The 26,243-nt window shown below is 48.9% G+C and overlaps 2 protein-coding genes across 3 annotated transcripts in view; one reads left to right on the top strand and one right to left on the bottom strand.

The window, feature by feature from the left end:
• ATG2B (autophagy related 2B) overlaps window positions 1–26,243 on the bottom strand; it is a 109,134-nt gene that overhangs the window by 56,050 nt on the left and 26,841 nt on the right. For both annotated transcript variants that reach the window (XM_083165953.1, XM_083165954.1), the window contains exons 12-15: window positions 6,803–7,064; window positions 3,527–3,677; window positions 1,306–1,398; window positions 604–792 (exon numbers count right to left, since the gene is read on the bottom strand). In XM_083165953.1, coding sequence (XP_083022079.1) covers window positions 604–792; window positions 1,306–1,398; window positions 3,527–3,677; window positions 6,803–7,064 — 695 coding nt within the window. The remainder of the gene's footprint in view (window positions 1–603; window positions 793–1,305; window positions 1,399–3,526; window positions 3,678–6,802; window positions 7,065–26,243) is intronic.
• On the top strand, window positions 10,286–18,584 carry LOC146049429 (uncharacterized). Its single transcript, XM_083165955.1, has 5 exons — window positions 10,286–10,362; window positions 12,113–12,263; window positions 12,357–12,466; window positions 16,231–16,360; window positions 18,081–18,584. Exons 2-5 carry the CDS (start codon window positions 12,177–12,179, stop codon window positions 18,441–18,443), a joined length of 690 nt encoding a protein of 229 aa, XP_083022081.1. The 5' UTR covers window positions 10,286–10,362; window positions 12,113–12,176; the 3' UTR covers window positions 18,444–18,584.

The raw sequence follows: 26,243 nt of genomic DNA, 5'->3' as shown, positions 1-26,243 counted from the left end.
ACCAGACAAATGGCCCGAAGGATGTCATGTAAGCACAATTTACTTTATTTAATATTTTTGCTGACTTTCTTAATAACAAACTTTTGGCATGGGGTACTGTGAAAACAATGCAGATCATCTAGGGGGCCGTGATGCAAGAACGTTTAGGAACCACTGGAGTGGATTAATCTGGGCATGAGCCTCCTAATGCAGTGGTTCCCAACCACAGTCCTCAAGTACCCCCTAACAGTTCAGGTTTCCCAAGTCACCCAGCAGGTGCACTGTATATCATCAACTGTTACATTTAAAAAAAGCCACCGGTGACTTGAAAAACATTAACTGTCGGGGGTACTTGAGGACCGGGGTTGAGAACCTCTGGCCTAATGGATGATCCGGATTAACCACCTTGCTATTAATTACAGTTGTATTTGAATTAGCGCCAGCAAAGTCTCCCTACCCATCCCCTGAGGAGTAGGAACAGGCCACAGGAAGACCCTTATTCATTCTTGGGCCTTCTCCCCACTGCTCAGCACACCTCTCCCAATTCAGTGCCATAACAATAAAAGACATTGTGTTCCGTCAGCGTGTTACATAGTATCCTATCCGGGTACAGCTGCCAATTACCAGACTAATGTGCTTGTTGTAGGAGGTGAATAGGTGGGAGGTCATCATCTCCACCGGGCCCAGCTTCTGCGCCTGCAGCAGGGAGTTCAGTCTGTCCACAATGGTGATGTCCAGCTCGCAGGAAGCGGACGTCAGCTGGATCTGCAGCTCTGATCTCTGTGGGGCAGAACTCAGCCGGCCAGAGTTGCCCTGTAGGGAAAAGATTATATTCCAGATATCATACCGTACGCCAGGGTCACAGGAATGGTTGGGAATGATGGAATTGTGTGATCCATCACACGTACAAGGAGAGACCATTAATGATATTGGGGCAAAATGCAGTTTTAATTCATTTGGAATCCAACGCCAGAATCACAACACCTGCCAGAATCCCGATGCCAGGACCCTGGAATCCCAAACGTAAGTATTCTGGGATGGGCTAGGCTAGACTGCAGGCAGAGGCATAGACTGCAGGGGGGTTGAGTGTTAGACTGAAGGGAAGATTAGGGATAGGGTTAGAATTAGTTTAGGTGCTCCTTTCTGTTGGGATTAATGCAGTCCCAACAGAAAGGCCTGCTATGCCTTGCAAACAATGCTTACTTTAATTTCTCAGAAGCCTTCTGGAGAAAATAAAGCACTTACTGCACCTCCGCTATTTTTAATTCTTTCAACACAGTTGATCAAGAGGCTGCGGGTAGATTATTCCGCCTCCATTGCCCTCACCTGAGCACCTCGGCTTTCCGAATGCTTATAGTGCAAATGGACGCACGGCGATGATCGGCTGTCCGGGTCTTTAGTCACATCAAATTTCAACAACTGAAAGAAAAAAAAAAGAATGATATATACAGTTAATATTGGGAAGTTATAGACAACCAAGACTGTTTTTTATGTTTAGACCTAATGATGATATATATGATTTATATATGGGCCTCATAATACCAAGGAGCTTGAGGGGGAAGTCAGTGGTGACCTGTGTACCAAATAAAAAGCAAAATGAATTAAGCCTTCACAAGTGAGAGACAAAGTACCAGATAATCAGCTCATAACTGACATATTACAGGCTGGCTTTAAGAAATGACAGGAGCTGATTGGCTGCTACTTTATCACTCTTTGGGGCAGATGTATGAAGTGTCGGTATTGGGGAGAAATGGTATCACTGTGCGTTATGTGCACCAATACCGCTGTTCCCCTATATATGAAGGGGCTGGTGTGCGCTAAAAGACAACAGGCCAATATGCAGGGCAAATGTATGCACAGTCAGCAGCGCTGATCATTCCGCCTCCTGCAGCTACTGGCAGCTGCAGGAGTTTGATGTCCTATCCCCATAGCAGGGACAGCGCTGTCCCTGCTGCCGGCTCCGGGCTGCACAGGAGATCTCGTGTGAGTAGCGAGATCTCACACATGCCCAGTACAGCCAGCCGAGGTGAAGGAGACAGTGTATCAGCGTGATCCGGGGGAGTTCATGCAGAAGCATGCCAGGAACTTTTTTTTCTTTAATGTACCCAACTTTTTTTCTGGTTGCATATGGCACCCCCAATGCTTTTTCCAAACAAGCCTGTCCGCTGCCACCATGTTCTTGAGGTATCTAGGGAGGAAGAAATTCTAGAGCATTTCCTCCCCGGCAGCTTTTCCACTCTAGCAAGACCATTAAAGGAGTCGCAGGAGCCATGTTTGAGAGAGACAGCCATGTTTCAGGGTCTCTTTAAAAGGCTCATCTAAGTACTAATCTATACTGCCCAGTTCAGGCTTGGAAGGTATCTGACTGTACGGCAGCTTCCCAGGCGGCAGGTACGCAGTCCGTTTGCATACAATATGTCGTATGCGATCCCAGCCAAGCCGGACAGAGACTTAGCGATCTGTCATATATATATATATAGTGCAGCCCTTAGGATTTTCAGGCTATGATCCGATGCTCAATGGACTGCGCATCAGATCAGACAGGATGTCCAACACAAATGTGATTTTGACACTTTTCGTCCAATTTATCGGCTGTAAGATGAAAAAAGGCCAAAATCGCACTAGTGTATGGGCACCTTTAGATCTATGTGTGTGTTAGGGTCAAGGCATTGTCTGACCCTAACAATAACCTAGTCCTGGGGCTGGTCCTCTGACCCCCTGCCTCATGCCTTGACCATCTCTGCCTACTTACATCCTGCTATCAAGCCACCTCCCACTTGCTTGCACCTCATGTTATCTGTCTGGCTCCCCTTACTACTAGATTGTAAGCTCCTCCGAGCAGGGCCCTCTTCCCTCCTGTTGTCAAAGCCCACTTCTCTTCACATTACACTCACAGCTCTCCCATACTCACACAATCAGAAACCATCTTCGTCCGCATACTCATCTCTATCTTTGGCCACCAGGCCCTAATAGTACATCAATCAAGTCCTCACTACTTACATCTAAGCTGTAATGTGAATTCAATTGTTGCGCTGTTTTTACCTATACTCTGTTTCTTTCTGTTATTCATTTACTGTAATGTTAAGTTTTGTCTCCCTGTACTGGTTATTTACACGGCACTGCGAAACACTTGTGGCGCCTTATAAATAAAACTATAATAATAATAATAATAAAAACTGGTATGCCTGCTGCAGACCTTCTTTCAGAGAGTGATACAGGGGCAGTGTCCATACATCAATACAGTCATCCCTACGGCTCACTGGGATCCCAAACTGAGGCAAATAGCCCTACAGCATCCTCCTTTGGATAGAGTGGAGTTGAAGTTCCTTTCATACGGCTAAACTTAGCTCGATTTGTCGCATTCATATGTTTTTAGCCTGCTAAAGAGATAAAGCGGTGACCAGCCAATCAGCTGTGTTTGAAAAATGAGAGTAAGAAGCTGATTGGCTGGTGCGTTTTCACTTTCCACGTTATCCGGCTGATTACATCTGCGCCATTGTTCTCTGTACCCACAGTGCTGGTGAAAAGATGAGCATCACGTCCTTACCTCTGTGTACTGAGGTGGAATAAACCTTGAATCACTAGGAAAAAGGCACTCGAGTAGCTCTGTTTGACCGATACAGACATCCGTACTGAAACTGCGCAAACCAGACCTCTGCCGCTGCTCGTGAGAGATTTTCATTTCCGTTCCTATGAATCTATCAGAGAAATGAGAGGAACAAAAGAAAATGATCATCATTCATAAAAGGGACGCGTTTTACAAACAGCAATTCTGGGGAGTTTGTAGCACTCTGGGTAAAATGAACAACACAACAGGTGTATACAATGTTCCTGACACCAGTAATTGTCATTTATTCTTATACAGGAAGATTACTTGTGTTCCGCTACTTGTAGTAATCACTAAAATAAAAAATACAAATCTGATCTCTCTGTAATGTTCATATGTATCACAGACATGCAAGTCCTACTTCTATTGTGGGTACATTATTTCTGGGGATTCTTTGAGATAATATTGGGAAATATAAATCATATACAGTGCAATGTGATCATAGTATCAAAGGGGATTTCTACAAATACGATTATCAAAGGTTTTGGATAGCATAGTTTAGCATTGGTATAGAGATCAGTACTAAGGCACATTACAGTTTAGGGCAATGGTTCCCAAACTGTGTGCCGTGGCTCCCTGGGGTGCCTCGGGACACTTGCAGGGGTGCCTCGGGTTGGTGATCCAAGACCAACTCAAATTATTTATGTTCAATTATTGGACAAAACCAGTTCTGGTGACTTCCAATCATAATATGTGTGTACAAACAGAACCCTTGACCATATAACTGAACCTAAGGATCACATATAAACACGATTCACTTAATTTTATATATTTTTTCTATATTTTTTTTGGCCATGGGGCAGTGGCGCCGGAACGGGGGGGGGCGAGGGGGCAGCTTGCCCCCCCCCCCCCAAAATTCATGAGGCGCCAAAGCAGAGTGACGCCAGTGCGGAAGCCAGGGGAAGGAGACGTGACGTCTCCTTCCCCTGACTAGTGACCGTCCCATCGCGGCTCACGTGGGCGGGGGCTGACGATGCGGCCAGCGCGCGCCAAGCCCGTCCGCCCTCCCTCCCGCCCGGCGCTGCCCGGCCGTCCTCTCTGCTGCCCGGCCGCCCTCCCGCCCGGCGCTGCCCGGCTGCCCGGCTGCCCTCCCTCCCGCCCGGCGCTGCCCTCCCTCCCGCCCGGCGCTGCCCAGCCGCCCTCCCGCCCGCAGAATCAAGGAGCCGCCCGACCACCCACCAAAGAGGTGAGCAAAATTAAGGAGCTGCCCAGCCTTCATTGGCCCTGTATTATCAGCATTGTCCCTGTATTCATTACAGGGACAATGCTGCCAATTCAGGGACAATGCTGGCAATACAGGGACAATGCTGGCCTGTATTGCCAGCATTGTCCCTGTATTGTCAGCATTGACCCTGTATTGCCAGCATTGTCCCTGTATTGCCAGCATTGACCCTGTATTGTCAGCATTGACCCTGTATTGTCAGCATTGACCCTGTATTGCCAGCAGTGTCCCCGTATTGCCAGCATTGTCCCTGTATTGGCAGCATTGTCCCCGTATTGCCAGCAGTGTCCCCGTATTGCCAGCATTGTGCCCGTATTGCCAGTATTGTGCCCGTATTGCCAGCATTGTGCCTGTATTGCCCGTATTGCCAGCAGTGTTCCCGTATTGCCAGCATAGTGCCTGTATTGTGCCCGTATTGCCAGCATTGTGCCCGTATTGCCAGCATTGTGCTCTTATTGCCAGCAGTGTCCCCGTATTGCCAGCAGTGTCCCCGTATTGCCAGCAGTGTCCCCGTATTGCCAGCAGTGTCCCCGTATTGCCAGCAGTGTGCCCTTATTGCCAGCAGTGTCCCCGTATTGCCAGCAGTGTCCCCGTATTGCCAGCAGTGTGCCCTTATTGCCAGCATTGACCCCGTATTGTCAGCATTGACCCTGTATTGCCAGCATTGTCCCTGTATTGGCAGCATTGTCCCCGTATTGTCAGCATTGTCCCTGTATTGCCAGCAGTGTCCCCGTATTGCCAGCATTGTGCCCGTATTGCCAGTATTGTGCCCGTATTGCCAGCATTGTGCCTGTATTGCCCGTATTGCCAGCAGTGTCCCCGTATTGCCAGCATAGTGCCTGTATTGTGCCCGTATTGCCAGCATTGTGCCCGTATTGCCAGCATTGTGCTCTTATTGCCAGCAGTGTCCCCGTATTGCCAGCAGTGTCCCCGTATTGCCAGCAGTGTCCCCGTATTGCCAGCAGTGTCCCCGTATTGCCAGCAGTGTGCCCTTATTGCCAGCATTGTGCCCGTATTGCCAGCAGTGTCCCCGTATTGCCAGCAGTGTCCCCGTATTGCCAGCAGTGTCCCCGTATTGCCAGCATTGTGCCCGTATTGCCCTGTGTATAATGCCCATGCATATATGCCGCTGCCCTGTGTATAATGCCCACGTGTATATGCCGCTGCCAGTGTGTATAGTGCCCGGGGGTAACATATAGCAATTTAGGGGGCGCCAAAATGAGATTATATCTTGCCCCCCCCAACCTAAAAACGTTCCAGTGCCCCTGCCATGGGGTGCCGTGAAAAAAAACTCTTGTACTTTAGGGTGCCGTGATTCAAAAAAGATTGGGAGCCCCTGGGTATAGGATAAGGGAGCTAAGCACTCTGGTAAAGAACTGGCTGCATGGCAGAAGACAAACGGCCTGATTCAGATCTGCTCGCTAGGCTGCGTACATCGGAGGTTGATGCCCCCTCAGCGAACGCATCCCCCCCCCCCTCTGACGGATTCCCTAGCTACGCTACGAGCGGATGTGTGTGCTTACAAATTCGCTCCCAAGCACCCACTCGCCATCGAATGACTCTGTTTGCAGCAGAAGAGTAGCCCAGGACATGTCATGTGACATTATCCTCCTGCGGTCACTAGGGCCCGCCCAGTGTTTCTATGGGAGCGACTACCGTTTTTGTGGGCACGCCCATGAAAGGCTGGGTGTCCAGTCTGGATAATCCCCTGCCTGTCAATCAGGCAACAGCACAGTACCAGACGGCAGCTGGAAAGCAACAACAATAGTGTGCACGTTCAAATGCCCTGAATATAATCCAAAAAATGCTTTCTTCAATTTTATAGCATAGGAACATTTATTCCATAAACTGTACTGGCTATATGATTGTTATAGAATACCTTATTACATTAGATTAGCACGTGTCATTTAGGCATCGCTATATGGAAGCCGCTGAAATATGTTGCGTAGAGCAAAATGCAAGCAGCAGTAAAATACAAGGAGGGTCATTAATACCTGAGGTGGTCCAGTGTGCAGGCCTCCGCGAAAATATTCCGTAAGGAGGTGAAATCGCTCTGTGCAAAGGTCTGCGCATCCAGTGCGTCTATGCGGCTGAAGAAGCTCAGTGACAGGGGCGTCAGAGGGTTAGGGTTAGACGTGGTCTGCGTCGGCGGCAGAGGGTCGATGTGAAGCACGGAGATAGACAGCGAGCCCACGAGCATTCGGAACACGAGCTCCGGCCTGGATTCGTCCACACACACGGATCGGGCCGGTAGTGCTGTGAAGCAGAAAGAGTTCGATGAGTCAGGTTGTTTGCAAATTAGCATTTGATAATACGCACACGTAACTCATAATATATGTAGGAACTATGGTAACGTACCCACGACACATTGCTCTTACGGAAAAAAGGGCCTAAGTGCTGACCAGCTTTGGGCACTGGAAGAAGTGATAACAGAAGTCCTGGCACCATTTCCCTCTGCACCTATAGTATAGATTATTTTGGTTCATACGCCCCCCCCCCCCCCCCACACACAGCAATGATTTCCTTCCATTTCTGCACAGTTCGCCGGCCCGTTCGCACCTACCAATGCGGGTGGGGGGCATTGAGTGGCCAGGACGGGCTGCGCCTATGGGAACACCCAGCGTTTCACGGGTGTTCCCATGAAACCGCTGGGCGTTCCCATGAAAATGAGGCAGTGACGTGGCTGCCGGGGGAGCACAGAAAACGAAGACACCAGAGAGTCTCTTTATTTTTGCATGCTCTTTCCAAATCATTCCATGGTCGGCGACCATGGAATGATTTGGTCCCTACAACCAAGGTTTGGAATGGATGTTCATGCAAAACATCAATTTGCAGCCATGCGGGGAACTCAGCGAGCAAGGGGGAGGCGGGCGGCTGTGGGAGCAGCGCTTAATCCACACGCAACGCTGAGAAATTCCCAGTGTAGTGTGTGGACCAGAATAAGGTCCATAGTCTGCAGTCAGTCAGTTTCTTCTGCCAGTGAGATCACAGCCGAAAGGGTGTTGGCAGGAACCCTATCATCTCCCCTGTTAGCTTACACATCCCCTTGTATGTGGCCACGCGAGCATCGGCCTGCCTGTGTTCCCAGGGGAACAACCAGCGTTTTCATGGGGACGCCCATCAAACACTGGGCGTTCCCCTGTCCCAGCCCACTCTCCGCTCCCTTCCTCCCCTGCCTGTGCCAATACCTGGCAAGTGTGATACTCGCTGAAGGCGTTGGCACAACGGTTCTGCATGTGCGCATTTTTGCCCATACGCATGCGCAGACCCACAACATCGGTCACTGGCCCGAATTCGGACTGATGTCCAGTCGATTCGGTAACCCAGATGGACTGGCCAGATCAGAGTCCACATCTAAAGCCCCGCTGATCACCTCGGAGATGATTGGGAGTGACAGGTGTGTTCTAGGACATCTCAGCCTTCTTCAGTGTCCCAGCTGGACATCGTACTTCAGACTGGATCGAGGCACATCAAGCGCCAAGTCAGATGAAAGGTTCCCAGGGAGCTCCTGGGAAAGATTAATAGAAAACTGGTCCAACTTGTGCCTCAGACAAGTCAGACCAGTGTATGGGGGGCCTTAAGTCTGACCCTTACACAAGTTTGCGACAGAGACAGTCTGAACAAGGTGGGCCCTGACGGCACAGACCCTCCGCCTGGGCCCGCGTGCGTTTTTTCTGTCACTCCCAGAGAACGGCCGGTGGCCACCCCCAAATGCTGACCTCCTGTCAGTCAACCTAAGGCTACTCTTCGATTATTACCCATAGGCATATTCTGTCACTGTTCGGGCTTGTGAATGCGCAATGTGTATTGTACACATGAGCAGTCGTTCGCTAACCGATCGATCTGCGAATTATCACAATAGCGACCAACACTGCACGTTGTTGTCCAGGAACTTGTAGACAGTTTGTAAGAATTGTGTTTGCTGCACGTGGAAGACCACGAAGTACTGACGTGTGTGTAGTAACAATGGGGCAGATGTATCAAGCTTCCCTTAACGTTAGTATTTTAACGTTTCCCACTTCTCCTGGCATAACGCTCAGGAGCAGGGACAGTTTTCACCCTAATGTATTATCTTTAAGTTAGTGAGTAACGCTAATCGTTAACTCACCTTTTTTTCTGTCTGGGTTTTTTTTTTCGTCTCCAAGATAACAACTCTGGCCGCATCTCCCCCTCCTCCCTGCAGCAATCTCCCCCTCCTCCCTGCAGCAGCTTCCCCAGTCCCCCTGGTAGGCGGCATATAGGGGCAGGTATCTTTAATTAAAAATAAAAAAAGTTAAAAATCACCCCGCCAGCTATTGGAGCTGGCAGGGAATCCGTGCGGCAATGTGGAAGCCGCGATCAGAGAGGGGTCCCTGCGGTGATGTGGATTAACTCGGCGGGGTCCCTACACTGCATTGGAAATAACTAGTGCTCAAAACCAGCTGCGCTTCCCGTGCCGCCGCCCGGGGGATAGCAGCACTAGTTATTTCCTATTCAGTGTAGGGACCCCGCCGAGTTAATCCACATCACCGCAGGGACCCGGAGCTCTCCAGCCACTGCCGCATCTCCTCCCATGCCGCCAGCATGCCGACACCAGTCGACAGCATGTTGCTGCTGCCGGCTTCCCTGCACCACTCCCTCCCCCTTCCATTTGTTTAGTTTTTCCGGGGTTTCTCCCCCCCTTCGATCCGCCAGCATGCCGTCTCCTGTCAGCATGCTGGCACCGGCGGCTGTCCCGCTCCAGTCCCCCGCCCCCACAGCTCTCCGATCGCGCTGTACCCCGCTGTTTTAATATATGTGCCGCAGGGTCCCCAAGAGAGCGGGGACGCGGCGGGAGGGTTGGCACATGATTGGCATATGATTTCAAAGACCGGGCGGGCAGATGCGGTCTAGTTGCTAGCGGAGGAGACGCGGCGGGAGAGCTGTCAGAAATCACATTCAAAAGACCGGGCGGGCGGCTGATGATTGGCTGAGAGAGAGGGGGGAGAAACCCCGGAAAAACTAAACAAATGGAAGGGGGGGGAGTGGTGCAGGGAAGCCGGCAGCAGCAACATGCTGTCGACTGGTGTCGGCATGCTGGCGGCATGGGAGGAGATGCGGCGGTGGCCGGATATCTGCCGAAACTATAGCAGTGAGGAGAAAGGGGTGGGGGGAGGGGTTTTTAAAAACCAACTAATGCCAGCCTGAGGCTGGCGAAGAGAAACAGCGGGCTTAACGTCGGGGAAGGCAATAATACATTGCCTGCGACGTTAAAGCTCATAACTTTAAGCAGGAGGACAGCGCCTGAACGTTAAGTTCAGGGCTGCCTCAGGGGGACGTTAAAAGCCCCTTTCATACATTTCCCCAAAACGTTAAAAAGTACATTTAGTGGCGTTAAGTGCTACTTAAGCACTTAACGCTGCTTCGTACATCTGCCCCAATCAGTGACACCTCACTCTCCACCTGCAGCAGAGGTGGGGTCGCAGCACAGCTCAAAATCCTAATAGGGTAGACACCAACTGTCACCTCAACTGCCGTCTAGGAGTAGGTGGCAGTGGGTGTGGCTTCCCTATCTGAATGACATTTGCCACTTAAGGTACATTCTGGGACATTTGTGGTGAGCGGACGCGGATTACTTGACATGTATTCCGCGTACCCTCGCCTTGCTTCGGGCTTGCTGCGCTCGCCACGCTTCGGGCTCAGTGGCTTGCTGCGCTCGCCACACTATCTGAAATCAACTCCACGCCGACGTGGATAGTGGGGGTATGAAAAGGTCGGAGGACGCATACCGCTGCCCCTCGTGGGCTCGCAGCGCCCGCCACGCTTTGGGTTGGCGTTGATAATGGGGGTGCATTTAACATAGCAAGCACCAATCAGGGTGCTTGTACAATTAAAAATCGCATCGCATGCCTTTTTGCTGGCATGCGATGCTATGCGATATTTTATTGGACAGGTCTTTTCACCCGAATATCGCATCGCATACCACTAATTGAGGTATGCGATGCGATGTGCGCTGTGATAATACACAAGTACCGAAACAAATTCTGCAGATCATTTCCATGTGTCCAATGTTGGATGTATTCGCAATGATTCTGCACAGTCCATTTTAAGATGAATAATCTGTTTATTGCAAGAGATACTTGACACCTCCCTCTCCACCTGCAGCAGAGGTGGGGTCGCAGCACAGCCCAAAATCCTTATAGGCTAGACACCAACTGTCACCTCAACTGCTGGCACCGCGAGCCCCGCGAGGGGACACGGATTACTTGACATGTATTCCGCGTCCCCTCGCCACGCTTCGGGCTCGGTGGCTTGCTGCGCTCGCCACACTATCTGAAATCAACTCTACGCCGACGTGGATAGTGGGGGTATGAAAAGGTTGGAGGACGCGTACCGCCGCCCCTCGTGGGCTCGCCATGCTTTGGGTTGGCGTTGATAATGGGGGTGCATTTATCATAGCAAGCACCCATCAGGGTGCTTTTACAATTAAAAATCGCATTGCATCCCATTTTGCTGGCATGCGATATTTTATTGGACAGGTCTTTTCACCCGAATATCGCATCGCATACCACTAATTAAGGTATGTGATGCGATGTGCGCTGTGATAATACACAAGTACCGAAACAAATTCTGCAGATCATTTCCATGTGTCCAATGTTGGATGTATTCGCAATGATTCTGCACAGTCTGTTTTAAGATGAATAATCTGTTTATTGCAAGAGATACTTGGCGCAATTCAGAGTCGAACCCCCAATTATATAATTATATATATATATATATATATATATATATATTAGTGACAGAGTCAGCATTCCCCCACATGAACGTTATATTGGATCAAATAAATGTTTCATTCAGTCCAGTCCACAGGCATTAATTATAAACACAATATTATACAATATTATAAATAATATCATTATAATCTGGGACACTAATGAATTACGCAGATTCTGTGGCTGGATATATACAGGTGTGAATGTCACCAGGTGTAATCAGTCACAGAACCTGTACAAACCATTGGTGGTATATTAGGGCGGCTTCTGGATCATTCATGGTGATGTATTTGGCCCCTGCCCTGGTGGTCGGTGTTTGTGCATTTCTACACATGTGAAAACCCCGACTGCCAACGGCCGCAGCGAGTTACCGGGCTGCGGGAACGTCCAGCGTTTTTTGTGTGTCCCCATGAAAATGCTGGGTATTCCCATGGCTATGCGGGTTGGCCGATGCCTGCCGGCTGGTGTCACATGACTGACTTTTATTAGCGAAGGCAGGAGAAATCATTCGATGAATCCTGGTCTGTAGTGATCTGTGCGCTCACACTAACCTTGCGCTTTCCTGTCGCACAGAGCTGATTGCGGTTCTTTCCGTGGCAGCATTGATCAGGTCACAGAGACCGGCCAAGTAGGAGAGATGGAGGATGAGACCTTTGTAGGAGGTATGGGGGTCATACGGCCACTGCGTAGTCCAGCCAGCAGCAGCAGAGCCATGACGCTGGAGGTAAGTGTGCGTTTCCCCAGTCATACTTCATGCTGTGTGTAACACATAGTGACCATTGGAAAGGTCATACTGACATCTCCATCTCTCTTACAGATGGAGAATGAGGAGCTGCGGACGCAGCCAGCGGAGCTGTGGCAGGTGTGCAGCAGGGCAGCTGAGCCTCCATATGGCGTTATCTCATGGCTGAGTGATCAGCTGAGAAGGTATTCTGTTCTGTTATGTAATAATGCATCCGGGGGGGACGTAACATTACGCACAATGCAGCAAGCTCTGGAGAGGGGAGTTACCCGGAGCTTCCACCCGCTATAGATGGCGTTACCTATAGGCTGCTTTACCTGATGGGCTCCCTCTGCTTGTGCGCATTAGGTGATGGCCGGGTAAGTGTAATACAGCTCCCAGGTCACACGTCTGGAAGTAAGGAAGCGCTGTCCTAGGGTTTATTACACGCCAGTATATGCGTGACTGGGGGTGGGAATACAGTATGGGCCTGATACAGAGATGATTGCAAATGCTAAATCCTAAATGGGTAAAACCATGTTGTACTGCAGATGGGGCAGATGTAACGTGCAGAGAGGTAGATTTGGGAGAGTTCTTTTGTTTCTGTGCAGGGTAAACACTGGATGCTTTATTGTTACACTGCAATTTAGATTTCAGTCTAAACACACCCCACCCAAATCTTAAGCCCTGTACACATGGGGCAACGGGAGCCGGTGGTGCTGAGTGTGGTGCTTAACCCCTTCACGACATTTGACGTATATATACGTCATGGTCGGGAAGTACTTCCCGACCGTTGACGTATATATACGTCATGGCTTTAAACTGTCACCGCGTCTATAGACGCGGTGACAGTTTGGAGATGTCTGCTGTCCCTGACAGCAGACATCCCCCCTCGCCGCCCAGGGGGGGCAGGGGTGCCCCCCCCGGTCGGCGATCGCTGCGATTGGCTGTTCAAAAGTGAACAGCCAATTGCAGCGTTTTCTGTGTTACCGGCGGCTAAGCCGCTCGGTAACACAGAGATCCGTGGTGATCGGTGCTGTTAAGTACAGCACCGATCACCACCGAGCGGCAAACCGCCCTTCCACCCGCCCGGCAGCACGCCCTCCCTCCCGGCAGCCTCCCTCCAGCCCTCCCTCCCACCCAGCCAGCAGCCGCAGCGCCAGCCCCCCTCCCACCCCCCCGCCAGCAGCAGCACAGTTAAAAATTTAATTTGGGGGTTAAATTCATTTAATATAAGATATATATATATATATCTAAATATATATATATAGATATATATATATATATATATATATATGTGTATATATGTATATATATATATATATACATATATATATATATATGTGTGTATATATATATATATACACATATATATATATATACACACATATATATATATATATATACACACACACATATATATATATATATATATATATATATATATATATATATATATATATATATATATATATATATACAGTGATCGGTGCTGTTAAGTACAGCACCGATCACCACCGATCGCCAGCCCCCCCCCCCTCCCACCCGGCAGCCCCCCCTCCCACCCACCCGGCTGCCGCAGCGCCAGCACCCCTCCCACCCCCCCCCCCCACCAGCCGCAGCGCCAGCCCCCCTCCCAAAGCTGGTGAGCAAAATGGGGTCACATGTGGGGGGGTTCCACTGTATTGGTGCTTCGGGGGTCTTGCTAATGCGACATAGCACCCACCTTTCATTCCACCTCCAAAAATCACTCCTTCCCTTCTGAGTCCTGCCATGCACCCAAATGGTATTTTTGGGTCACATATGAGGCATTGCCGTACTCGGGAGAAATTGGGGCACAGATTTTGGGGTGCTTTGTCTCCTTCATTCCTTGCGAAAATGAAAAATTTTGAGCCAGAACTGCATTTTTGTGTAAAAAATTACATTTTTTTACACAAAAATGCAGATCTGGCTCAAAATTTTTCATTTTCACAAGGAATGAAGGAGACAAAGCACCCCAAAATCTGTGCCCCAATTTCTCCCGAGTATGGCAATGCCTCACACGTGACCAAAAAATACCAGTTGGGTGCATGGCAGGACTCAGAAGGGAAGGAGTGATTTTTGGATTTTGCAGCTCAGATTCTGGTTGAATGACCCCTGAAGCACCCATACAGTGGAACCCCCCCACAAGTGACCCCATTTTGCAAACTACACCCTTCAGGGAATTAATCAGGGGGTATAGTGTACATTTCAAACCCCCAGGGGTTTCACCAATTTTGATACAACTGAGCTGTGAAAATGAAAAATTAATTTTTTTCATTTTCACAGCCCAGTTGTATCAAAATTGGTGAAACCCCTGGGGGTTTGAAATGTACACTATACCCCTAAATGAATTCCCTGAAGGGTGTAGTTTGCAAAATGGGGTGACTTGTGGGGGAGGTTCCTAACTTTTAGCACTTATGGTGCCTAGAAACCTACATGGTGCCTAAAAAAAAATCTCATAAAAAGGAGGCTCCAAAATCAAGTAGGTGCTCCTTCTATTATGAAGCCTGTGGTTTGGTCAACGTGCACACTAGGGCCACATATAGGATATTTATGAAAACAAAAGAATTGGGGGAATCAATTTTTAGTCACATTTCTCTAGTAAAATGTACTGTGTTCCTTAGAAAAATGTATTAAAATTGCAAATCTGCAAAAAAAATGAAATTTTGAAATTTCACCTACACTTTGTTTTAATTCCTGTGAAACACCTAAAGGGTTAACAAACTTCCAAAATGCTGTTTTGAATACTGTGAGGGGTGCAGTTTTTGATATGGCATCATTTATGGGGGTGTCTCACATACAAGTCCCTCAAAGTCACATCAGAACTGAACTGGTCCCTAAAAAAATCAGTGTTTGAAATTTTCTTGAAAATTTGAGAATTTGCTAGTCATATTTGAAGCCTCCTAGTGTCCAAAAAAATGAAAAGGAGGTTGAAATAATGATGGCAACATAAAGTAGACATATGGTCTTTGTTAGTTATTAACTATTTTGAGTGGTATGTTTATTTGTCTCACAAGAAGAAAATGTGACATTTTGCAAATTGCAAAATTTTCCATTTTTTCACGATATTTTGGTATTTTTCACAAAAAAACACAGACTGTATCGACCCAAATTTACCACTAACTTGAAGTACAATGTGTCACGAGAAAACAATCTCAAAATCACTGGGATAAGTAAAAGCAAAAAAAAGTTATCCCCACTTAAGTGAGACATGTCAGATTTGAAAAAAAGGGCTCTGTCATGAAGGCACAAACTGGCTCTGTCATGAAGGGGTTAAGCAAGATCGCTCAGCACACATCACGGTACACCCTGGGGCATACCTCCCAACTGTCATGATTACAGCGGGACTGTCTCGATTTTCGGGTCCTGTCCCGCTGTCCCACCCACAGCAGGCATTGTCCCGCTGCGGGGGGTGGCAGTTGGGAGACCCCCCCAATCTAATAGAATAGACGCTGTGCGCATGCGCACAGCGTCTATTCTCGTATGAAAATGAGGTTGTGGCTAATAAGCATAAGCCGCACCCTCATTTGCATACGCCCGCCCCCTTTTCTGGGCTTCGCCGCGCGAGTGTCCCTATTTCCCCAACACAGAAGTTGGGAGGTATGCTGGTAGGCATACACACTGCGGGATCCCTGCTCCATTTCTAACTGATCTAGTCAGATCGCTTAGATATGGGTTTAAATCGCCCCGTCTGTATGCCCCTCAACTCTCTGCACACATTACATCTGACCCGCCTACAGCGCAGCATGGTTCTGCCTATATGAGAAAAATTTTCCATTTGCGATCAACACTGAATCAGGCCCAATATGCGATATGGACACATACTGACCATACACATTACTAGGAAATCATTTGTCTGGGTGTAACACAATATACAGACCTTAGATTTCTGCACCACGCGTAATTTCCTCCCTATGGGTCTATAATCAGCTACCACTCATTATCTTAGCCTGCCGAAGAGGAATGAGATGGTGGAGACAGCAGCCGCGCAGGAGATAGAGGAGGCAGCGCTCAGCGAGATCACCGCGGAGGAGATCCCCGAGGAGCAGATCCCCGAGGAGCAGATCACTGAGATACAGGTTAGCGATACTGAGGATCCCATTGCCTGCACACAACAGTCACTATCGCTCAGAGGATTCACATAATTCCCAATATCACTCCTTATTGCCACACACTGCAGCGCTGCGCCATCTGTCTCCAGGGTAGGGTATCACTGTGCAGCCCCTGGTATACAGGATACAAACCCCCAGGACAGGCTGACGTGACCTAACCAAGGGTAGGCCTTATACCAGTAGTCAGTGTAAGTCAACTGTAGCCACAATACAGTAACATGTACCGATGAAAGGATCCAGAAACTGGCGTTCTCCTCTGGTGTAATGCCCACAAGACAGGGACGCAGCAGCGATGTATCCTCACTCACTGCCCTTCCCACCACGTTATCACCCCCCCCCCCCCACATACTACCACCGCTCTGTACCTGTATGGCCATAATGACTGACATATGCCGTCTCCCTCCCCTTCTCTCTCTGTATTATGCATGCCTGATTGCCCCCAGGGTACTTGTGTATTATCACGGCGCCCATCTCATCGCATACCATAAGGCATACGATGGTATGCGATGCGATGCGATACAATGTTAGCAGATGTTATACAATTTCAAATTGTATATCATCGAATTGTATGCCATTGTATGGCATATACAATGGTATAAGATTTTAAATTGTATAAGCACCCTAATGGGTGTTTTCAATGTTAAATGTGCCCCCTATAAGATAAATAATTGTATAAGCACCGCTTACAATGTTAAAGCACCCCCACGCCACCCGTGCTATCAACGCCAACCCGAAGCGTGGCGAGCGCAGCGAGCCCGCGAGGGGCGGCGGTACGCGTCCTCCAACCTTTTCATACCCCCAATATCCACGTTGGAGTGGAGTTGACTTTATATAGTGTGGCGAGCGCAGCGAGCCACCGAGCCCGAAGCGCGGCGAGCCCCGCGAGGGGACGCGGAACACATGTGAAGTAATGCGTGGCCGCTAGCCACGCTTAGGGCTCGGTGGCTCGCTGCGCTCGCCACACTATATAAAATCAACTCCACGCCGACGTGGATAGTGGGGGTATGAAAAGGTCGGAGGACGCGTATTGCCGACCCTCGCTGGCTCGCTGCGCTCCCCACGCTTCGGGTTGGCGTTGATAGTGGCAGTGGCGTAGGGGTGCATTTAACATTGTAAGCACCTATTAAGGTGCTTATACAATTAAAGATTGTATATACAATTTAAAATAGCATCTCATTGCATTGTATGCCATATACAATGGTATACAATTTTAAATGGAATACAATGCCATACGACTGAATATCGTGGGCGCCATTATAATACACAAGTACCGCCCCCAGCACCAGGGGGTACTGGAGTCTCCCTTGGTACATCTTTGGGCAACTCTACCAGAGAAGAGTCCTCATGTTCTGCAGGCTGAGGAGGACCACTCCCAGGGACCCTGGCATAGAGTGTAATATCGCCCCCCTCCGTGCCGAACAGCTACAGGTAATTATATACAGGGAGCCATTGGCACACAAGTCTTCTGCAGTACTAATAACATTATTAAGGTTTGATGCACGGATTGTGTGGAACCTCAAGATACCGTATTCCAGGCATCTACAATAGGGTGGGGTATCTTATATACAGCACAGGAAATATGTCTGATGAATGAATGGAGGTAAACTGTGAAGGTGAAATAACTTTATATTCCGTGGAAAGATAAAAATAACTTGTTGGTTGTAATCACATCTTTGTTTTGGAGCAGACGGAGATCGGCGACCTGAAGCTGGTTCTGGAACAGGGTAGAGACGCCTCAGGGGCTGCCGCCCTTATGGAAGAGGCCCAAATAAAATCCCAGAGGGAACTGGAAGAGCTCAGATCGGAGCTAGAGAAAGAGAGAGCAGAGAAGGGGAAGATGGCGGCACTGATGGAGGAGAGTGACCGCAAGGTGCAGGCAATGGAGGAGGAGCTCAGGAAGGCCAAAGCCACCCAGAAGGCCCACAACAAGCTGCAGAAGCAGTTCTGCAAGTTGGTGAAGCGACTGAAGCAGAAAGACGTAGAGATGGAAGGGTTAGAGAACAAGATGGCGGAGCTCAGGGTGCAAATCAAAGGCGCTGACGCCAAATAATAACAGGTCTACACAACTGGACTGCACACAGCAGTATTACCATCATTCCAGCATAATTATCATATCTACATAACTAATCTCCTACCAGTATAACTAATTATATTCCTGCCCCCTGGGGCCAATTATAGCATATAATACTCACACTGTGTAACTGGTTTATTACTGAGGAGTGTGTGTTTTATTAATGTGGTTCCCTCAGTCTCACATCCTCTCTCACTGGTATAAATATATTAAGACACTAATATCCAGTAACCATGACAACATCATCCATGTGCAAAATGGGGTGTGGTATGCCGGGCTGAAAGCCGGTATTCCGACGGTCAGTGTCCTGTTTGACAGTGCTCCGACAGGGTGGCAAACACAGAGAAGCCCCGCTCCCTGCACTTGCCACAGGTTCTGTTCTCCCTCTATAAGGGTTGTGGACCCCCACGAGGGAGAATAGCCCCCGTCACTCAGGATTCTGACTGTTTGGCATTAAACAGTCAGAATTCCCATGCCAGTCTACTGACCATCAGAATAGCGACTGTCGGGAGCTCATCCGGCACCTGTGCAAATGACATGTAACAGACGGACTACTGAAGGGTAATTACTATCCCAGAGATGACAGATAAGCATCGATGATTTTATTTTTTAGTACAAGCAATAGCATGGTCACTGTTACTTATTACACTATTATTCGAGTACAGTTTCCCGACTAGTCTGATCCGTACGCTAACTGGCAAGATGCCATCCAGACACCTACATGTGGCTCTTATTCTGACATGTACCACGTACCTAACACTGCCACAGACCACGTACAGCCTTTCATGGCAATGGTATCACCTGATGGCAGTGGCCTCTTTCAGCAGGAGGAAGACACTGCAAAAACTGTTCAGGGATGGTTATATCATGCCCTTAGGCTGCAGACTGATGTACAGGGTGGGGGCTTTTGGAAATAAGGAGGGGGCAGGGCAAGTGGGGCATTCCTGAAGACGGGTGATTTTTGGTGGAGCCAAGCATCTTCCGACACAGATTCCCTGGTCCCGGATTAGCTGTTCTGGGGGTTCGTTCTGAGCGAGTTTCAGGTTATGCAGATGGTCGATGAAATCTAAATTAATGGCAGTTTCAATTAATGTCACCTTGACCATTTCTACATGGCGGTCCTGGGGACTCTGCCTAATACACCTTCGCTCTCTCTCCTCGGGATGGAAATGGTCTCCACTCGGCGAGGAAGGGGGGGGGGGGCGGGGGGCTGTGCGAGCAGCGTTAAATATACACGCCAAGCAGCAAAATTCCCAGTGTAGCGTGTGGACCAGAATAAGGTCCATAGTCTGCAGTTAGATTCTTCTGCCAGTGAGATCACAGCCAAAAGGGTGTTGGCAGAAATCCCATCATCTCCTTGTTAGCGACATTGGATACTGTGACACCATTGGACCTGATTCAGGTTGGCTCGATAAGCAGCCAATTTTCTATGCATACCGAGCCGGTAAATGCCACCCGCCCGTCAATTTTTTAACTTTTTATTTACTGTTTTATCAAAATGAAAAACTAATCTGATATCCATTAGCTGATTGGTAGTCAGGCCTTTTTCCCGAGTGATATTGGGGAGAGGATATACTTCCAGAAACACTATGGACATACTGGGCGAGATTTAACCCCTTAAATGGTAATCCCGAGAATTTTCCGGGCTGTGCCTCAGTGCCCAATCTGGCAAGCCCGTCAAATTCTCGGAATTGCCACTGTTGAGAGCCCGGCTCCCTCTCCTCCACCGCGCCTCCTCCTGCAAGTCTCAGGCCCTGGCTACTGACATGCTGGGTCGCCGTGTGCAGGGCCGTGGAGCCGGAATGTAGGGCCGGGCATCGGCTGGCATTGTGTTCAGCGGCGCTGCCCGGCCTAAGGGGACACAGTGGAGGTTTTTATTAGGTAGCGCTCCCCCTAAAAAACTCATCCAGGTTTTTTAAAGGGGAATTAACTTACAAGTCAAAACCATGCATTGTAAGTTAATTCCCCTTAAAAAAAAAAGGTCAGAGTTCGTGGACATCTCGCACTGTCGCCGAACACAGGCAGCATTAATTCTCGCCCACGGTATCAGTCTCCTCATTGAGATATCCATGGTGGTCACATTGTACAGCTCCTTATTTCCCATACTGGTGACGTATTGCATTACAGTCTGTAAGCTCTCACGAGCAGGGCCCTCTCTCCTCATGTGCCTTTCTTAGAATATATAAACCACTGCCACCCTGATGATTGCTTCAGTGTCCTGTCCCCTGATGCAACTATCCATATTAACCATGTACTTGTCCTAAACTGTCTTGTAATGTAATTTGTTATGTGTTTTTGATTATAACTATGCTCTGTAAAGCGCTGCGGAATCTGTGTGCGCTATATAAGAAACTGTTAATAAATAAATAAATAAATTACAGTCCTACGTCCCATGTCCGAATTAGTCTCCCTACCACATGTGGTGATATTCTGACTGTCATCTGTGAATTGGGGAAGAGTAATTCTGAGAACCCTACAGATAATGCAGACATGTGATTGGACAGCCCGTCTAAGCGGAATGGTGCGTTTCTGCAGCAGACACAGGTCAGATGGACGCCTTTGGTGATTGCTAGGAGAACGTCTGATGGCAGACCTACAGTAAAGCATGGAGGAGGGGGCGTTATGCTGTGGGGCTGTTTCAGCATGGGTCTACTACTTGTATAGCATGGTGACATTATAGAGATGTTCTCGATAACTCTGTGCTCTTTAAATTGTGGTAATTCTACTAACACAACAAAAGTATTTATCAGGAAGACAATGCCCTCTGTCGTGTTCCAAGGGCAACGCTGGACTGGTGTCCAGATGATTCGGTAACCCGAATGGACTGGTCAGATCAGAGTCCATATCTAAGGCCCCACTGATCACCTCTGAGATGAATGGGAGTGACGGGTGTGTTCTAGGACATCTCAGCCTTCTTCAGCGTCCCAGCTGGACATCGTACTTCAGACTGGATCAACGATCTGCAAAGTTGCAGATGACTGCGAGTAGACAGCCGCCACCCAGACAGAATTAAAATCCGCCGTGTAAATTTGCGAGAGAATAGCGAATGGGGCGATATTTGATATCCACTCGCAGATACATACGCAATTCATGAATCATTGAGAGGATTTTGCAGTCTGTGCAGTTGTGAGTAGAGGCTACTAGTGCAATTTGGCCTGTTTTCACCCGATTTTGACGGATTGGGACATGAAATAGAGTGAAATCAGGCCAATTGCATGTGTTTGACATCAGAATCGACCCGATGCGCAGTCCCATGCGCCACAGGTCATAGGTCGGACGTGCAGCACATGAGATAAATCTGACATGCAGCCGTCAGATGTATTGCATCCCACTTCCCTTCAACTCCCCCAGCAGCTCCCCACATGTGATTAATAACGGTAAGGATCCGGAGGCAACCTTGCCTGCCCTACCTTCGTTGCCTCAGACTAGGATTGGCGGGCGCGTGCAGAACTAGGCTTCGCCAATAATAGCCATGTTCAAAGGAGCCAGTTAGTCTAGCTCCAACCCCGATGCCACCTGGTCTTAAGAGTGACAACGCGCCCACCAAGGCCAGGAGAGAGCAAGGGGACCAGATACCTAATGCCCACACGAGGCAAGGGACCCCCGGTCCCCAAGGGGGTGACTACACAGGGAGATTGAGAATGCTCCCACAGGTGATGAGACAAGGTAGTCTATGGCTGGATGCAACAATGCGTGACAGTGGTAAAAATACACAATGGCAACAATGCTCAGAAGATTGTATGAATAAACAATGGCAACAATGCTCAGAAGATGGAATCTCTTATATATTTAGCCAGATCTGTCACTCATCTCCTGTGTATATATAATGTTCCCGCCCAGCAGGATACACAAATCCGCCAACCCCAGGGAAAAGTGTTCTATGTGTATAACGTTCTAGACACAAGACCCCCTTGACATCACCTCCCCCCGCCCAGCCAGGGCTACAGTACACTCCCAACATCCACCATTACTCCAAAGCCACCATAAACAATTACTTCCGCACCCCCCATCTGCCAGCAACCCCCCCGGGATCCTCCCCCCCCCCTCCCGCAATTCGCGGTGACCCCCCTCATTCGCGCGATCTCCCCTTATTCGCGGGACTCCCGCGACCCACCTCTCCCGCGATTTGCGGGAACCCCTAGACCCTCCCGCGATTCGCGGCACCCCCCGCGACCCCCATTCGCAGGACCCCCGCGACCCCCATTCGCAGGACCCCCGCGCCCCCCCGTCCAGCGATTTATGGCGCCCCCCTCCCGTTATTCACGGCACCCCCCGCAGACCCCCTCCCGCGATTTGCGCCCCACACGCCCCCTCCCACGATTCGTGGCACCCCGCGATTCACGGCACCACCGCACCCCCTCCCGTGATTCGCTGCGCCCCCCTCCCGCGATTTGCAAACCCACGCCCCTTCCGCGATTCACGGCACCCCACTCCTGTGATTTGCCATCATTGTGGGAGGACCAGATGGTTTCCCTACATCAATGGCAAAGGAGGACCAAACAAGTTTCAAATTTTTTTTAAGGTGCCGGGACACGGAGCATAGCTCCGTCCCCCCCCCCACCCCACCCGGAAGTCCCGCCACCGAGTTCTGATTGACCCACGGCCTATTCAGTCAGATATATTGGATGACCAACGATAGCTACAACAATCGATGGTTATCCAAGTAATATATTACTACTATCGATGGCATGGTGCAAAATCTGCACCAATGCCCATCCCTACTCTGCAACAGCCAAAAACCTTTACTACCCCTCATGCCCACACACCTCTATCACTGTCCTGCCTCCTGTTCTCCTGCCCCGTAACTTCCGCCAGTGGAGACCCACTCAGCCTGTGTTGCCCACATTCCCCTATCATGCTTTACCACCCAGCCACCTGCTCTCATGCAACTCCCACCCAGTAGGAGGAGACACTGACTCAGGGGCACCGTCCTGTACTCCTGTGCTGCCACGCTGGACCCTCACCCACTGGCAGAAGCTGCACAGTGCCCCCCACCGTCCTCTTTAGTCCCCCTTATGCCCACACACCCCTATTACTAGCCAGCCTCCTGTTTTCCTGTGTCTTGACCTCCGCCAGTGGGGAGCCGCTGACTCAAAAACACCCTACTATACAATTGCACACACACACACCTAAACAACACGCACGAACCCCCCACACACACACACATGTCACTGTACCCTCCACACTGTCAATGTTCATCTTACTCTGTAACCGCTTTTTAATTAAACAAAACAATACACTCCCCCTTCCAAATCATTTGCTCTCTATTTAACACATTTCACCTATAACTCAAGTTGCAATACAGGCATCTTTCATACAATTCTAACCATATTTCACACAATACAAATGTTCACAAATTAAGGGGGCGCAGCCCCTTACAACGGTGTGAAGAGCGCCCGTAGGGCGCGATGAATCACCTAGTGCAATAATAACAATGGCAACAATGCGCAGAAGGTGGAATATAAAAGGTAAATGGAAAACTGAAGGTACTGCAGGGTAACCCCTGAATTATCTGAGAGATGACCAGCGCCGCAGATAAGGACCTCCAACTTCCAGGTATACAGGAATCAAGTGAAACAGGACTTCCGCAGATACCAGGAAGAACCACATCAAGGACTAGCAGGATAGTGAGACCGTCCGACAGACTCCAGAATGCTTAGACGCTATAACCGGCGCCTGAGTTTCAGCTACGCCGGCTTTTATTTGAATCTGCCGCCCCCTGGTGCTGTGACGTCAGGTACATCCGGCAAAGTCTTCCCCCTGCTAAGACGCCGGTGGAAGAAGCTCGGGGCGTTGCCTAGCAACGTCCCCGACGCTTCCGTGCGGAGCACGCCAGAAGAAGATGGCCGCCGTCCTGGCAGCGCAAAAGCTGCAGAGGGACCGGGCGGCGGCTGCGACCAGCTGATTTCCACTGCCAGGCTCCCCCAGCAGTTTCTGTTTCATCAGCGACCATCTCTGGTTGCTGATGCAAACGGGATACGGGGCAGATGTATTAAGCTTTAACAAGAGATACATGCAAGGGTGATAAAAAGAGATAAGCATCCAGCCAATCAGCTCCTTACTTACTTTTTTCAAACACAGCCTGTAACATGGCAGTTAGCAGGTGATTGGCTGGACGTTTATCTCTCCTTATCACCCTGGCATTTATCTCTTGTTAAGGCTTAATACATCTGCCCCACTGAGCGATATATCGCCCCGTGTGTACACAGCTTAAGGCGCATATTCTGTCGCTGTTCGGGCTCGTGAATGCGCAATGTGTATAGTACGCATGCGCAGTCGTTCGTTAACCGATCACAATAGCGACCAACACTGCACGTTGTTGTCCAGGAACTTGTAGACAGTTTGCAAGAACCGTGCCTGCTGCATGGGGAAGACCACGAAGTACTGACGTGTGTGTAGTAACAATCCGTGACACCTCACTCTCCACCTGCAGCAGAGGTGGAGTCGCAGCACAGCCCAAAATTCTAATAGGAGAGACACCAACTGTCACCTGAACTGATGGCTAGGAGTAGGTGGCAGTGGGTGTGGCTTCCCTATCTGAATGACAGGTACATTCTGGGACTGCAGTTTCTGCATCATTCCGTCCAAAGCCAGGAGACCTTTGTTATTTTCAGGGGGTGCACTCTCTCACCCAGCGCCCTAAAGTGTCTCGGCATGGCTCTGCTGATTATTTCCCAACCCCACTGTGATAGTTATTACAGTACCATTATATTAAGCAGCAATATGGGTGTATTTACCATAAAACAATAAGCAGAGAGCAGTTATTTAACATTTTCCTTTAGCCTGTTATTAATGATTTATAATGTTGCACATGGCCAGTGGCCACGATGACACAGACACAGGGCACTGTGACATCACAGGAGATGCGGGGTCTCCCAGCCTGTGGCACAGGGACACTGTGGGTAGTAGAGGAGATAGTGAGCAGCAGGATTTTTCTTCACCAGAAGATAAAATACATATATACTTAGTACATAAGGTACGTAACCTGCTATATATACACAAGATCATTCTTCTGAGACAGCGGACAGACATGGAGACCGTTATATTAGTATCAGGATGGGCAAACAGGAGTTTTGTAGGGTCTTCCAGTACATATAGCTGTGTGTGTGTGTGTTTTGGTTGTAATCAACCGTTTGACTGAAACATATATTCAACGCGGGTGTATATTTTGTAAATATAATTTTTGGTTTACTTCCAAAATAGTTCGCTAATATATGCTACACTTTACATGTAGGTATGTAAGTATGTATGTATGTATGTATGTGTGTGTGTGTATATATGTATGTATGTATGTATGTATGTATGTATGTATGTATGTATGTGTGTGTGTGTGTGTGTGTGTGTGTGTGTGTATATATGTATGTATATATTAGTGGCAGAGTCAGCATTCTCCCACATTAACGTTATATTGGATCAAATAAATGTTTCATTCAGTCCAGTTCACCGCAAATAGGCATTAATTACAAATAAATATTAGATTTATAAATACAATATTATATAATATTATAAATAATATCATTATAATCTGGGACACTAATGAATTACGCAGATTCTGTGGCTGGATAAATACAGGTGTGAATGTCACCGGGTGTAATCAGTCACAGAACCTGTACAAACCATTGGTGGTATATTAGGGCGGCTTCTGGATCATTCATGGTGATGTATTTGGCCCCTGCCCTGGTGGTCAGTGTTTGTGCATTTCTACACATGTGAAAACCCCGACTGCCAACGGCCGCAGCGAGTTACTCACTCAACGGGCCGCAGGAACCACCAGCGTTT

Source organism: Crinia signifera, chromosome 12 (assembly GCF_055691185.1).
Source record: "Crinia signifera chromosome 12, ASM5569118v1, whole genome shotgun sequence".
Classification (NCBI taxonomy): Eukaryota; Metazoa; Chordata; class Amphibia; order Anura; family Myobatrachidae; genus Crinia; species Crinia signifera.
Note: the sequence above shows the minus strand (reverse complement) of the source record. Positions and strands in the feature narration are given on the sequence as shown.